At 38.4% G+C, this 15951-nt stretch overlaps 1 protein-coding gene across 2 annotated transcripts in view; it reads left to right on the top strand.

The window, feature by feature from the left end:
* The first annotated feature begins 4804 nt into the window (after nt 1–4804).
* The window catches only part of LOC125750959 (ephrin-B1-like), a 67727-nt gene continuing 56580 nt past the window's right edge, over nt 4805–15951 (top strand). The window contains exons 1-2 of one of the 2 annotated variants that reach the window (XM_049029345.1): nt 4805–4841; nt 8355–8478. In XM_049029345.1, the coding sequence (XP_048885302.1) occupies nt 4820–4841; nt 8355–8478 (146 nt within the window). In that variant the 5' untranslated portion in view covers nt 4805–4819. Of the gene's footprint in view, nt 4842–7264; nt 8155–8354; nt 8479–15951 lie in introns of those variants that run through there. The other variant, XM_049029346.1, reaches the window with a different exon arrangement.

Here is a 15951-nt window from a genome sequence, read left to right as displayed (position 1 = left end):
TTTCATTGAATTTTCTCACTCAAATTTATTAAGTTTGTCAAAATCTTCTGGTTGTCATTTTGATTCTTCTGCCGGGCTTTTCTCTCTCTGCACGGCCCTGTTTCTGGCAGCGCGAGTTTATTTAGTGGCGGCCCAACGCCGCGCACTTTGTGCTTCTCAGACCGTTTCCCTACTAAACAGGCATGCTAATTTGCGAACCATCGGGTTTAGTCAGATTTCTGAAGAATGACGAAGGCAAGTCCGAGAGGCGGGGAGAGGGGTATTGGCAGGCTGGGTGAGGTTTAACTCTTTAGGATATGTGTGGTGCATGTGAAACTCCTGCTTTTCAGTAAACAAGTGCATTCATAGGCCCCCGCAGTGCCAATTCCAACCAAATTATACGGCCTTTAAGCCAAAGTCAGACTGAAGCACAACAGCTTCACAGCTGAGGAAGTCTCAGCTGAGTGCCACCAGTTCAGCTGTGTCCATCTCTGCTTGGAGGACGTCTACCACAGTCCTATGGCATATACTGCCCTTTTATTTGGAAGGGGAAAAGGTGTCATTTCTCATAAATACCACATGGATAGGCCATTTAAATGCAGAACTAAATGGATATGATAAACAAATAATATAATGATTACATACACAAAAGCAGGACAGCAAAATCACTTTCTTAATGCAAATAACAGTTAAATAAAAATGTCAAAAAATGTAAGAGATATTCTAGCAATTACTACTGCAAATGACATTATTGCTTTTGTTAGGGTTTTAAATTGTCATATCACATTTAGAATATCAGCAAAAATATAAGTTTTATTTGTACATGAAAAGTAACAGTGTAGTGTGTATTCTATTTCTTTTAAAATTCTACTTAACAGTCTATCATCACAGAGTCTGCCCCGTAGTCTTCAAAAGCGACTGCGAGCTATAGCGCGCGAGACGTCCTTTCTTCTTTTAATGCATGGCAGCCATTTTGCTTAGTGACGGAGCTGTAGTCCCTGTTCACAAAGAGAGTCTGGCCATGTAACACGAAGAAGTGAACGTTTGCAAGTGTCTAACATTTAACCCAGATGACGTTCTCACATTTAGATGATATTCTGAACACGGAATTTGCTCTTTGATTTTTGACATGGTCTCTGCATTTTTTGCATGCATACGTCAACCAGCGGAAGAAGAGACATAATTGATTACTACTGGTACTACAATGCTGCCAGAAAAAAATGGTACAGCCCTGGTACAGTTTTGTTCTCCAAGGTACAAACAACACTAATGTACCCCCTATGGTACAAAAAAGCTCCTCAGAGTCCATTTCTGCACCTACTAGTGCATTTACCTACAGTACAATTGGCAGGCCCTTGAGGGCACAGTCTCAGGTACAATTGGTACTTTTTTCGGACAGTGTACTACTACTATTACTATTGCTACTATACTACTACTACTCATAATAATAATAAACACTTCACTATATTCGATGGGCTGCAACTTTATTTTTGCATGCATCACACCTATTAAACATCCATACTGACCTTTATTTGGACTTTTTTTGAGTGAAATATAGTTTTCAGTCATTTCCTATAGCTTAGTGACTGTTCCAGGAGAAGAAAAAATTGAACGCGAACTCATTGTTCAAACATCCTAGGTTTATGGAAATTTGAATTAGGCTCTTGTGACATAATTTATTGTGGTGCCATGCTGTATAGATTCCAGTCATATTTAGTGTTTAATTTCTATGCAATCTGGCCTGCTAAAGTGAGCGATATATTTGTTGGTGTATAACTGACAGGGTTATGCGATCTGCATGGTTCCCTCATAGGATAATCCTTTACTCAAGATAAAACAGTCGGAATATTGACATTCCCTGTGCGTCTGCTAAGTATCGACGATAGCAGTCTCAGCCTCTACTGGCTAACAGTAGTTAGGAATGTGTCAGTGATTGAGGCAGTTAGTGGCTTTCCAAAAGTAACACTTTATCTTATTTGCACTTAAGATATTGCACTTATTTGCACTTGATATATACATTATATATACACATACATACAAACATACAGTGCACTGTGTGTGTGTGTATATATATATATATATATATACACACACATACATACATATACACATATATATATATGTGTGTGTGTGTGTGTGTGTGTGTGTAAACACATAAAGTTTACATTTGAAACTGAATTTATAATCTTATAATATTGTAATACTTTTGAGTTACCGGTTTACATGTCAGGACATGGTTTGTGAATGCATATGTATATAGACCAATAAATATCTGGAAGAAAATGAGCATCTGGCTACAAGAATTACAAGAATATTTGTTCGCTGTACATTACGAAGGTACTTCTGAGAGGCGTAACCTTTCTCTTTACCTAAATACTGCTGACCTTTCAGTTCGGTAGCTACTCTAGGAATGTTAATAATAAAACTTCTAGCATTTGGGACAGGACAGAACAAGCACAGAGGATGAAAGGAAAGGACGAAAAAACATAGCTTGTCCCGTCTACCGTTTCACAGTTATTTTATGGCGTTTAACATTCTGTCAGTTTTTTTTAATGCACTAATTGAACCACTTTATGCCCTTTATAAATGCTCTGTACTGTTGTACAGATTCCCTTTCAGAAGCCTACAGCATATTGTGCTCATATTGCTTGTAAGGCTGCGGATACTGGAACAGCTGAGAAGCACATGTCTTTGTAGCTGCTCTGAAGTCAAATTAGTGCGAGAGTTCTGGTAATAACTTGAGCCACGCTACTCATCAAGCCAGTCTAAAGCTCAAAGCAACTTAATGAGTTGACACAGTTGTGGTACCAATCCTTCTTTCTTTCCCACCCCGATAGTTCCAGTCTCAGCCCAGCTGTGCTTTAGCTAATGGGCGAAAAAGACAATTAATTGAATAAGCTCTCCCTGCCGTTTCGGGATGAAACCGAAGCCTCGGCGAGAAGGCATTTCCCTGGCATCTCTCTATACCACACATTCCCTTTTCTTGTATGGCGGCAGCTGCGTGACAATTATTTCCTAAAGCTTTGAGCGTTTCATCAATGATCCCATTACTATTTAGAACAGGGGATTTGTGTATCTGATTTCATTTTACTTAGTTCTGTCTCTTGGATGTCTGACTTCCTCTTTCCTCCATTGAGGTTATATTATGCTAATTTTCGTCTCTTTTCTTTGCATACGCACAGTACGCTGGCAACTCGCCCTGGCACTAGACTAATATCGTTTTTTTTAGGCAACAGTATTTGGCTCCTATAACAAAACGAGGTGGGTACATTAAAAAATAGATGCTTGACTTTCCATTCTCCTCCATGCAACCTATCTCGCACGCTATCAAGAGCGATTCCCCTCCCTGTCAGGAATCCAATCCTCCATTGGTCCGGTCGTTGGTGGCCTGTTTGTCGGCCACATTCAGCACAGCTGTGAAACTAATCAGGGAGTGTGGGCTTCCTTCTGCCCTGCAGCATCAGGTATCCTGTCGCCTGCCTGCTGGGACTCCACTCCAACAAACGGCCAATCACCAGGCACGCACTACTTATAGTTGCCACGGCGATGATGCATGCTCCCACTGTGACGAATCACTTGATGTGAATTCAGGGGCTCTCAAAGCTCCCAGTCATGCGCTGGCATTTTAACTGCGCTAAGCTGCCAGAGCTTTTAATGACAGGACATATGAAGAAGTCAGTACCATTCTTTCAGTATTAGACTATTATTGTATTATATCACATTAAGGTGCCACATAACAAGCCATTTGTTTTACCAGTAGTCCGGTGCATCACACCAAACATGAGTTAAAATGCATTTCAAAATGGGAAAATCTTGCATGTAGTTGTAGTTCAGAAATGCACTGAAGGGATTTCATAACTGTTTTAAAAGTACAACTCTTACTGGCCTTAAAGATGTGAAAAAAGCAATAAACTACGGAAACATAAACAGAGAACAATAATAACTTCTTGATTTTGCTTTGAAAGTGGGAAACCTAATTTCCCAGTACTCATGGGTGAACTAAATACTGAATCTGGGTTCATAAATGAAGACATATATTCTTTTGTATCTCTGATCCATACTTTATACAGTCTAATATGTGGCCACATATTACGTTTTATCTAATTTTCTGTCATTTTTTGTGCCTTTATTTACCTTTCTCTGCCACAAATAAAAATAAAACAAAAAAATATGTATGAATATTTCGTAGGGCCTGTTACACAAACTTTAACTTCATATGAAGCTCTATTAACATTTTTTAACCAAAACTAAGACCATGCATGTGACTGACTAGTTACATACTAAGCATAACTAAATGCTGTTTGATTATGTAGGGCAGTATTTCCCAATCTGGCCCTTGGGGACCCACATACAGTCCACATTTTTGCTTACCTGGGTCCAGGAGGGAGGAAAAACATGGACCGACAGTGGGTCCTCAAGGACCGGACTGGGAAACATTGTTGCACAGTAAATAAACTATATGACAGGTAAAGGGACAAGTCAGTATTCAACATGTATCTCCCTGTAAGTCAAAAAGACAGGACAGGCAAAGGCAGAACCAGTGAACGGTGACATCAGCAAGGATTATGGGTGGATGTGACCTGTCATAATTACTTTTTGAGTCACATTACAGTTTATTCTGGATTAAGCAGACTCCAAATAATAAACAGCTAAGTGACTAATTTATTGAGCATTTTGAGTTGAATCCCCATGAGCAAAGAGCTCAATGAACACAGAAACGGACCCAGAAGGCCTAAGCAACACAACTGTGAAACCCAAAAAGCCTAAGGAACAGAACAATAGAAGCAAAGCGACCCAAGGAACATAGCTTTGGAATGAAAAGGACACAAGCAGTACAACTATGGGCCCTGAAAGACCCCAAGGTACACAGCTCTGGCACTACACCCATTAGACTGAAAGGTGCAAATATCTGTAATATAATGCTTTCTAGAATGCACACTTATTGCACTAGCATTTTGTTTCAAGAAACCGGGCAAACTTTTGTAACGAATAACAGCAGCTCAGTTAGCCTTTGATCTGTGTCATACTGGGGTTTTAAGAAATAGCACATGTTTCCCAATTCTTTAGCTCTTAACAAAGGTACTGTAACCGAAGAAATTAAATATGCATATATATAGTTACATCATTATAAGCAGAAATGTGACCATGCCATCAAAGGGTAAGCAGCCATATGGCTAAAGCTTGCAAGCCCAAATAATGCTAAAACTCTGGAAAAAGAACGATCCCTGGTAAAGAGGACATGCCTCCCCTAATTTCTTTTGTACTTGGGTTAGCACTGTGCCTTTGACAGCTCAGGAAATGTTAGGAATTTCCACAGATGAAAAGCTTCTGTAGGTTATAAAAAAAAAAGTTTGAACAAGCAAGATACATTTTTAGCATGACAGTGGTTGTTGGTTTTGAGTTTTAAGTTATACTTCTTAAATAGTAATGCTTTTCAGCTTCTGCCTGTCCCAGCCATCTTTCTTGTCCTGACGAGAATGTCAGAAAAAGCCTGCGCTCCATAACTCTCTTCAACGACACCATCGGTCAGCAGGGAAAACATTTGTTTTTCAATTTCAATGGCTTGTCGGATGATATATGGTACGCGCGCTGTTAACCTTCCGCGTAGTCAACTGCTGCTGTGTCAAATAAAAATCGGATCGCTCGACCGCAACTCTGTGCTTTTACGTGAAATCGTTAAAGACGGGCCAGTGTTTGCTCATGGAGGTGACTGGTAGTGACTCTCTGCCAAGCGCAATTAGCAAAGCTTCAGTATTGAGGGGTACAAAAGTTCACTGTTTCTCTGAAGAAGATGAGAAAAACAATGTTCAAGGTGAGCATCCAACAGCGCTTGATCAGTTGGAGCCAGTAAGAAGGTATCAGTAATCTCATTTCATACTAATGTTGCATTGCGGTAACACATTTAATGCAATAGCCCCTCCTGTCCCAGTCATTTCCTGACAAACTCAACACTTTGCTTTATGTCAGCCTAAAGAAATTATTTAAAGCACACAGGTACAAACACAGCCTTTAACAAGAGGCCGTAGATATACCTCTATTGTAGGATGAGATTTTTTGGGCAACGTTATTGAATAATTGAAAACAATATGCTCAAAGGACTATCTGTGTAACACTGGAAAACATGTCGAACACATATGTCCGCAAGAAGCTTTTGTGAGTGATGTGACTTTGAGTTTTTTGTGTCTGTAACTCACCATTAACAGCCTAGTTCCCTGTAGCAAATGCAGGTTATATAAAACTTAAGAAGAAGCAAAAGCCTTTTTGAAGTAACTGTTAAATCATATCACATCCATATGCACAGAAGTCTTATATCTAAAGACATGTAAGAGTGTCCAGCAAGGACATAAACTGTGGTGTCCCCTCTGTGTTTGTGGTCCAAAGTCCACGAGACTTCCCGTCATGACGTTAGTTACCATAAGAATGGTAGTTATATTCATTACATTTGCATTTGCAATATCCCCGCCTACTGTCGTATCGGTGAGCATGATAACGTGTCCCTTCCTGGGAATGCAGAACATTATCATTTGCATTAAGGAGGTGTTTCTGTGGCTTCTTTCAGTGTTTCCTTTTAATCTAAGCTGGTTTGCTCGGTTTAACACCCTCCACCTACGCTAATAGCACGAGCAATCAGCGGGGTCTTTCCACACCGCGGCATCCAGCTCATACATTTAGCTTGTAGCCCAGAGGCAGAGCCAGCAGGAAATCATTTACCTTACCGCCGCATCCTTACCAGATTCAGAAATGATAATCAGTGTTAAGATAGAAAACATTCATATTTTTACATCATTTAAATATCACCCAGAACAACACATTTAGCTGTCAGCTGACTGACGTGCGAGCACGTTCCAATGTCACCGATAGAGGACGACATTGCCTACTAAACATAAATAAAACATTTTTATTTCGAGACCTCGTTTGAGATCGTCAATTTAACACAGCAGTCGTTCTGAAAAAGGACACAAAACCCACAAAACCACAAACTCAACCAAACTGCCTAACTGTTATTAAAAATGTCCAGTTTAACTTTTTTTTAAACAGAAGGCGACCAAATCAAAAATCAATCAAGAATTCAAAAGCGTTCCATTTCATAAATTCTTCTTAAAGTTTTAAAATAAAGAAACAATAATAATAACAACAACAAATAATAATCATAAGTAATAATAATTATTATTATTATAGTCACGTGATCAGAGGGCTACCTCTCCTCATGTACTGGTAGAGAGCTGTCCGAAGGTACTGGAGCGGCGTGGGGTGGGTGCGCACCCTCCGGATTAATTGTCGGACGGTGGAGCTGTAATCGCGGACGCGGAGCCCAGAAAGCGCCGGTGATTGGTTAGAGCGGCGGGGCTGGTCCTCAGCTCGCCCAGGCGTCGGATTACATTTGCAGTTTACGCGAGGGGGGGAGAAGTCGGCGTCCGGGATGCATAGGAAGCCGCTGCGAGTGCACCGCCGACCGCATCCGCAGCACATGAGAGCGACTGCTCGCCGGGGAAGTGCGCGGTAGGATAGTGTGGAATCACCGTCTTCGCACGTCGGACGGAGATCGCAGGCTCTTCTGCCCTGAAGCGCGGCTGTCATCGCACGGCTCGACCCTTGTATTTTTTTGCGGAATACGGTAGTTTCGTCCGGACTTGGCGCACTGGTGATGCACAGGGCACGGCGCAGGGCACGGCGATCTGAGAGCAATCAGAGCACTGAAATCACACGACACGGGAATCCTGAAAGATAGCGTTGGATCGTCGCTTTTCCTTCTTATTTTTTTGGGCAAAAGGAATAAAATATCACCCCGTGGACCATACTTGGGACTTAAGACGAACATTTTTTTGGGATAGCGTTATCCAGGGATGATATGTGTTTACCAGACTTGACAAAATACATCAACAGGTCGCCGATGCACATATTAAATGTGCCGGCCGAGAAGAGAGATTTTCGGCTATGAGAAAACGCGTTATGTGATACCGATTATTGCTGGAAATCGCCGAAGCGCAACTTGCCTAGTGAGTCGGGGGCGCTCACTTTGAAGGATCTCCCGGTGGCTGCAGCAGAATAGGCGACTTATGAAACTTTATGCATTTCACAGGATTGATATTTGGAGACCGGTTGAGATAGGAAGCCGGCCTGCAGAAACGGGACATTATTAAAAAAGGCGAATTTTGCTCTGCCGCAGTCTGACAGGTACACTTTTTAAAACATCATGACTCGTTTTGCAGTTTAACCAAGGACACGCATCCGAGACGGTCGGATTTGCATTCGTAAGGTTGTCGGTAACCTATTTGGCAACGTTGCCAATCCGACAGACTTTTCCAACAGGATTTACCACTGTTGCTTGTCGCTTTTGTTTTAATACTCGATTTCGTTTATCCTTCAATCTTCAGTAAGAATGGCTGGCGTCAGCTGTGGGTGGAAGTATTACCTCTGGATTTTGATTGCTATGTGCAGATCTACGTTACCGCAAGCGAAATCCCTGGAATCGGTTATTTGGAGCTCACAAAATCTCAAGTAAGTACCTTTCCGAAGTGATTTTGTGTACATCAAAATGCACGTTGCGTTCTGTCGTCCTCTATCTCCTCTTTGTACGTTTTAGGAAATCTTCTGTTAAAATGAAGGTTGAAAGGTCGAAATATCAAACGTTTTTGCACAAATAATAATAATTCACACTTAAACTATAAACTAGGTTATCATCCGCTATGGCCATGTGGTAGTTACATTATCAGTTGTGCTGCAAGGTGCGTTAAAAGCCTCTTTATTCGTTGTGCGTGAAAATCGCGTAATTTATAAACAAATGGAGCGCAGTGTATCGGCAAATGTTTGAGTCCCAGAAAGAATGATACTAAGCGAAAATGGAAGGAGATTTTGCATCACTCGGTATTGTGGATACATTTAAACAATGAAGTCAGCTGCCTAGCTAAAGTAAAATAATATTATAATACGATTATTATTTATAATAATAATAATAATAAGAATACTAATAATAACAATAATAATAGTAATACTTTGTATTATTATTATTCGTGGCAGTAAGTAATAATAGCAGGCGCATTTAGTAAGCACAGAATAGATCGACGTTTGAATAGTTATTTTGCAATGTTGCTGGGTTTTCTAAAAACGCTGGATAATTACAGGTAACCTTCCAAGGCACTTTCTTCAACGGGAGCAGTTGTCATGATTTTTCGTAGATGTGGTGTAAGTTCTCCATGGGACAGTGTAATTCGTATTACACACACACGTAAGGGATGAATGAATTGCTTCTAAGCAGCGCCATTCTGCACGGCAGGTAGAAAAGATTACAGGCCACGTTTATTACTGGAAAACACGAAACTGATGTAGTAGATTGATTATGTTTTGTTAAGCAGATGAAGCGCTATACCTTGATGGTGATCGGTAATGCAGGTTTACTTTTTTTTTTTTTTTTACCCAAACTAAATTTTAGGAAATTTCAATCACCCGTTAATGAATTATTAAGTTGTAATCTCCCCAGTTATTGATTTGGCTCCCATCGGGACTATTTTTTATTTTTAATCCAAAAATACATTTTTCGCCTTTTTATTTTGAAGGTCTCCACTTAAAGTGCATTATCCTATAACGGCCTTATCCCATTCGCCTTGTATAAATATGACAAACTCGTTTTTATTTACTTCTTTAAGGAATGCATGTATATTCCTGTTGCTTTAGCGTCCTCAGTGGCGTTCTTTGAATAGACATGTAAAAGCCTGCTAAACCCCGGACTTCTGCTGCACAACTGAATACGTTTTGTTGACAGACAAGTACTGTCTTTGTATAATACTTTGTTCTTTTTTAGCACCGTCGTGAAAACGGAGCGTTTCTACAGCTATTTGCACTTGCAAAGTTCCTATTGTACTTAGTTTTTGTCATAAGAGAAATTTACAAGGGTGCATGCATAATTTATCACAGGCAAACTATATTAAAGCTCCCGCTGTATATTTAAATATTAATTCTTTAATTTAATGGGTGGAAGCAAAACCAAAAGAATATAAAAGTATATTTAGAAGAACACACTTTAGCAGACTAGTCTATGTTCACTTATTTTTAATTGGTTATACACAATTAAAAATTGAAATCAAAGAACCATAGGCCTGTAAATATGTCAGCTTAATTAACTGGAAATTTCCCTTCATTTTGTTTATACGGATTGGTCTATGTCAAAATGCCCCAGTATCATTCAATATTGCAGGTTTTAGTTGTAGCTTGAACATAGGTGATTAATTAATGGCTTTACGTAATTGAAATAGAACTAATGATTTTCTTAAATTATAGTTCGTAATATATCAAATGGAAGAATTTCTTTCAGAATCAGGAAATCATTTAGTCAGGTGGGTATATATCTCTCAGAGTGTCATGGGTTTTGACAAGGTCTACTGACAGCCCTTATTGAGACATCAGGATTTTTTTTATTTTTTTGCTTATTCAGATCTGAGGAGGTTGGATGGTGAATCGCGGAGCGCAGGTGTAGAAGCTAGTGCTGTTCTCCTTTGCAGCAGTTGGTGGTTGTTTTGTCACGTAAACTCGCGTTTGCTTGTTTATCCCACCAGCTGCTGTTGCTTTGTTCTACTTATCTGCAGCGCTGAATCCATAGTACGACTGTTTGCCTTAAAGGGGAATCCCACTTAGAGAACGACGCTCCATCACCTCTCTTCACCAGTTTAGCATGTCTGGTGGAAACTGTGCAACATGCACTTAGTGAAGAGAAGCAACATTGTATATATATATATGTATATATATACCCTTTGACGTCACCAGAGACATTTCTGTTACCGTTTCTGTTGTGTGGAAAAGCTACATGGTGAAGTATATGGAGAGTAATGCTGTACGAGCAATCAGTTTGCAAGATCTCACATCTTGATGCCGACTGAACATTTCCCTGCGCCTTTCACTCCCTGTGGTCATCTTCTTAAAAAGAAAATCCTTATGTTATTATTTATTCTGTTTATCATTTAAAAAGAGGGCCTCCATTGGACGTTCTGATTATTTTGTGAATTCCCTTGAATCACTGGTGCTATGAAAAAGTATCACTGTTTGATGGTGAAAGGCTGAGTGTAGTATATTACTGCCTGCTTCCAGCTGTGATCCAAATGTGCAAATGCTCGTTTTATTAACTATGGAAAGGGTTATCTTCAAATAAACACTCAGGAATGTTACATTAGATACCACACTTAGTTACTTAGGCACTACAACGTTCACATCAAAATTTTAGCTAAAAGTTTGCAGTTCTTTAAAGAGCGGTTCTGTTTTTTTGAAAAAAGCGTTAATATAATTCAGATATATGTAGCATAAAAATGTGCATTAATTTGATTATTCTTTTGCATTTTTGTTCATATGTTTGTTCATTTTGTTTGAAGTTTATATTGAAACCTTTTACTGCTGGTTTGTGGAAACAGTATTTAGTAATGTTAGCCGTAATCGTTTTTATGGATTCTTCCACCTTTGTGCTTTTAAGCACTGATAATTCTGAACTGTTAATATATTACTGTTTTTTTTTCCTCATGGAAAGTAATGAATGCAGGTCATATATAAACACATATATCATGGCAAGTATGCCGAACACTTGGCAAATCACTGTAAACATTAAAAAAGTTTCCTTTGACGGCATGAATTGTAAAGGATATCGTGATATAGATTGATGTATTTGCTGCACCATTTTGGCTAAAACGCCTATCGATTACAATCGTTTCGACTGAAGTTGATAGTCTAGGATGATAGCATACGCGGACGCCGTTCCAGCACGACACTCATAATAATACCTTTGTAAACAAATAAATTTACATGCCGAAGAAGTTTAGAAGACAGGCATGGTATTTTATGCAAAGTTTTCAGGGATTTTTGTTTACTTTTGAATCCTGGGTCAGACTTTTAGCTTGCATGCGTACATGTGAGAGTTCTCTTTTAGGCAAAACGCACACTCTGTAATTTGCTCATTAGTTTAGATTTCTCCTTTAACTCTGTAGTTGTACAGAAAGGAGTTTAAAGCTGTAAAGTCCTAACGTGAATGAATTTATATATATATATATATATATATATATATATATATATATATATATCTTTCAATCAATCAATCAATCAGTCGTCTACATGTCAGACATTTTTCCAGTTGTTCAAATGTTCAGGCAAATGAAATTGTACGTGTGTGTGTAGGACTTCATACTGGAAATATATACAAAATAGAGAAGTAGGCAAGATGTGTTCAACACATTCATTTAGTTTATTTTAAATGTAAGTTCTCCAGAAACCAAGTGAACAGACAACACCACTGTCCTGTATAGGAATAAGTTAGGAGTTTAACACTACCTGCTATACTCTCTGTATGGTCTTCAGTTAGGTACTCTGTAGGTATAGACATAATGGATGTTTTTGAGTAATGCTTTTAAAAAGTTTCCTATTATTTGTTTTCTGTTTTAAAAAAGTATTTAAAAAAATATTCATTGTTTTACATCTTTATATATATAACACTTACACGTTAAAGTATTTTATAGTAACTACATACTTTTCAGACGCAGCTACATATATGTGAAAGCACTGTGTTGAAGAAATCTATACTTAAGAATCCTAGGAATGGAAATGGAAATGGTTCATAATATGAAAACCGATTGATATGCCTTACTGAAGCTCATTTTCTCAAGAGAAGCTGAAATGACTAGGAAAGGGAAGATGTATTTTATTAGACAATGTGATTTTGAAGTTTTGAACTGAATTGAGATCATTTTGAAACCCAGTTCTGTGGACTAAAGTCAAAAGAAACTTCAAAATGTATCCCCTGGGCTCTTGACATATAAATCGCAATAGAATATACTTGCATTATTTATTTTATATTATTTGCATTTTTAGAAAAAGTAACAGCTGAGAAATTGTGTTTTGATGCATAATTGAAAGTGTAGTCCTCTTAAGTTGTTTTTTGAACAAATAATAGAAAAAATCTTTGCTAGGCCGATTCCTATCATGTAGAAAAAGAATATAGTCTTCATACTTCATGATGTTCCGACTGAACGGCATTGTGTTTCTTTCACTTGCAGAAAGCAAAACAGGCAAGAAAAGCATTACAGTACTGGAATCTAAACCAAAGGGAGAACAGAAAATTGACTGTCATTAACAATGGATGACCTCATTTTGGATATCGACAAAAACGAAGCTAGTAATGCATTTTAGAATTAGGGGTGTCGCTGTTCATTTATGATATCAAAGATATTGAACACGTTGTTGTTATAACAGGCAGCTTTCTTTGACCTTTTGGGCAGGGTTAGACACAAATAATCCTGTTGTTATCTCAGACAGCAGATTATTTGCAGAAGCAATTCAAGTTGGAGCAGGGCTCTGACTATCCTCGTGAATCCCCCAGGTCAACACTTAAAAGGGATTTCAATCCAAAAATGATAATGCTGATATTTTCCCTATCACCGGAGGGAGGAATTGACCCTGATTTTTTTCCCCTCCTAAAAATCTCACTTGCCTAGGCCCATTTTGGGATATGTCTGAGAACTCTATGGAGAGTAACTTTTATGGGCTTTGCAAAACGCAGTGTTTTTATAATCTTATTATCAACACCCACTGCATGTGTTACTAGTTGTCTTTTTCGTATTGGACTTGTAAAATCAACATTCCTATATCATAATAAATAAAAGCCTTGATTTTCTGTGAATTCTTGACTCTGTGGAAGAGTGGAGGTTAGACTAGATTATGCAAAATACTCTCATGGAGTTGTGGGAACAAACACTTAAGCATAGTGATTTGTTAGCCAGGAAACAATCACAGGATTGTTCGTTTTGTAACGACCGAGTATTTCACGTCGGATTTTGCACGAAGAGCAGCGTATAACCTGGGGGAATTGTTGCGGATTTTCCCCTTAACTTACCGAACAGGCAGATTCTGCTGACGTACTTGTTGGAGGTAAGCGTGTCCCATCATGAGTCTTATTGAAAAGAGTATTTACCTTCTATGGATCATTAGCAAACGCTGCAAATGCTTCACTTATGTCTGAAAAAATGAGAGGGAAGCAGGCATCAGAGATTTTATTGAAAATTGAAGTGTCAGTGCTAATCGTTTTGCTCTGTTTGTATGTTGCACGTATTGGCCTGTACCTTATAAAATGTGCAAGGGAGGGAAATGCACTCAAAGATTCTCAAAATACTTGACCCTGTAGTTGGACTGCAAAGATTATTATTCTTGTTATTGTCGTAATGTGTTTGTGCAATGTGCAATATATCATAGGTGTTGTGATGCCAGAATTATTTGGTAATTAGAGTACTGAATGTGGTTAATAACTAATAATTTAGCGTGTTTATGCTCTGCCTAAAGTAGAACGTAGGTTTCTGTATACGGGGTGACTGAAGAATCTTAACATTGGTAATAACGAAACCCTTTAGCCTTTAGTTAAGCGCTCGGAGAGCATGTCCACTCATCAGTCAGTTTTGGCCGCTGAAACTCATGAGACAAAGCTTGGCGTCGTGGAAAGAAAACTGTGGTGATTTCCGAGGACAAAGAATTCATAACAGAAAAATAGGTGCTGCTACATCACTGATCACTTCAGCTGCACCTCACTTTTAGCTGGGCACGAGTTAACATTCCTATGAATACTCATTTATATTTTCATTGGACCTATGGTGCAAATGAATTCTTTTCTCGTATGTCTTGTAAAGGTAATAAGACGGATGGCAGAACACTTTAGAGACGACATTTATAGCTGTACTTAGATAATTTGTCCCAATAAGAGGATTATGGCTAACTTTTTTTTAAAGTAGTGCATGCGTTCTGAAGTTTTGGGAGTTAAAAGCTAAAAAAAAAGCAATAACTGGTAATATAGTGCATGACAAATGATTGAAAATATATATAAAATCTGAAAGCACTGGTAGCATTAGTCACTGAATAAAGGTTTTTGCAGATCATATTATAATATATTGTATATATTGACATTATGTAATTATAAACAGTAGGTAATTCTTAGATGGTACATTTAGAATATGTAAATAGTCACCTCAAACATATATTTTATTTAGAATTAGACTTATTCAGGGGTAATGTACTTTTTTTTGGGCAAAGCGTGTCTTTAGTTATAAGTGGCCTTAGAGGTCTGATGCATTACTATAATAAATGCATTTCTATAATAAAGATAAAGGGTGGAACACATTAGAGAATAAACTTCGTTATATTTGGATCGCTTCACAAAGCTGTTAAAAATTATATATTGCGATAAATTATACCAAACAATTAAGCTCTAGTTTGTGATGGTTTACTTAAGATGTGAGTACAGTTTAGTTTTTTTGTAATCGGGATACTTTTGAGTAACGGTAATGTGCCGTAAGTCACGATTAGTGTTCAGTGGGTGGGGTTTAGAGGCCGCTATGAAACAAAAAGCCTTTATACGGTTAAGCGAAATTGACAAAATTGCCGTGCAAAATATGTGTGGGTTCTTTTTTGGATTTTCAGAAGCTACTAGTGGGAAACGTCCTATATTAGCCAGGCAAACTCGGCCGTTGTAGGCCAAGGAAAATACAGCATAATGAAATGCAAACATGCCCAATCCCACATTTCTGGAGGAAACACAGTGGGGAACATGGTGCGTTTCTGCGAGCTTTTTGGAGAGTTTTTTAGTCATTGTTTCTTGTTAAACGTGATGTTTATATGATTCATATTTTTTTGGCCAGGTCGTAGATTATAGGAGCTCACTGACAGGTACAATTGTTCATCCATGTGACTAAATCCAGCAGATTGAGATAATTATATGGAGAAAAACGGCTAATCAGCTTAAACTACACTTTTTTTTGTATTTGTTTGATTAAAAATGTTATGGACACACATACCTATCCCAGTTCAGTAGTCATGCATCAGACAGGCCACTGCCTCATATTTTCAACATCAAATAAACTGAGGGATTTGTGAGTCAGTGTGGTTATTTGAATATTCTGATTTTGTGATAGTCTCATTCTAGTCATGAGGGATTCTCTAAATCCAGTATTTAATCATTTA

Source organism: Brienomyrus brachyistius, chromosome 10, assembly GCF_023856365.1.
Source record: "Brienomyrus brachyistius isolate T26 chromosome 10, BBRACH_0.4, whole genome shotgun sequence".
NCBI lineage: Eukaryota > Metazoa > Chordata > Actinopteri > Osteoglossiformes > Mormyridae > Brienomyrus > Brienomyrus brachyistius.
The sequence above is the reverse complement of the archived record's forward strand: the minus strand, read 5'-3'. Positions and strand labels throughout refer to the sequence as shown.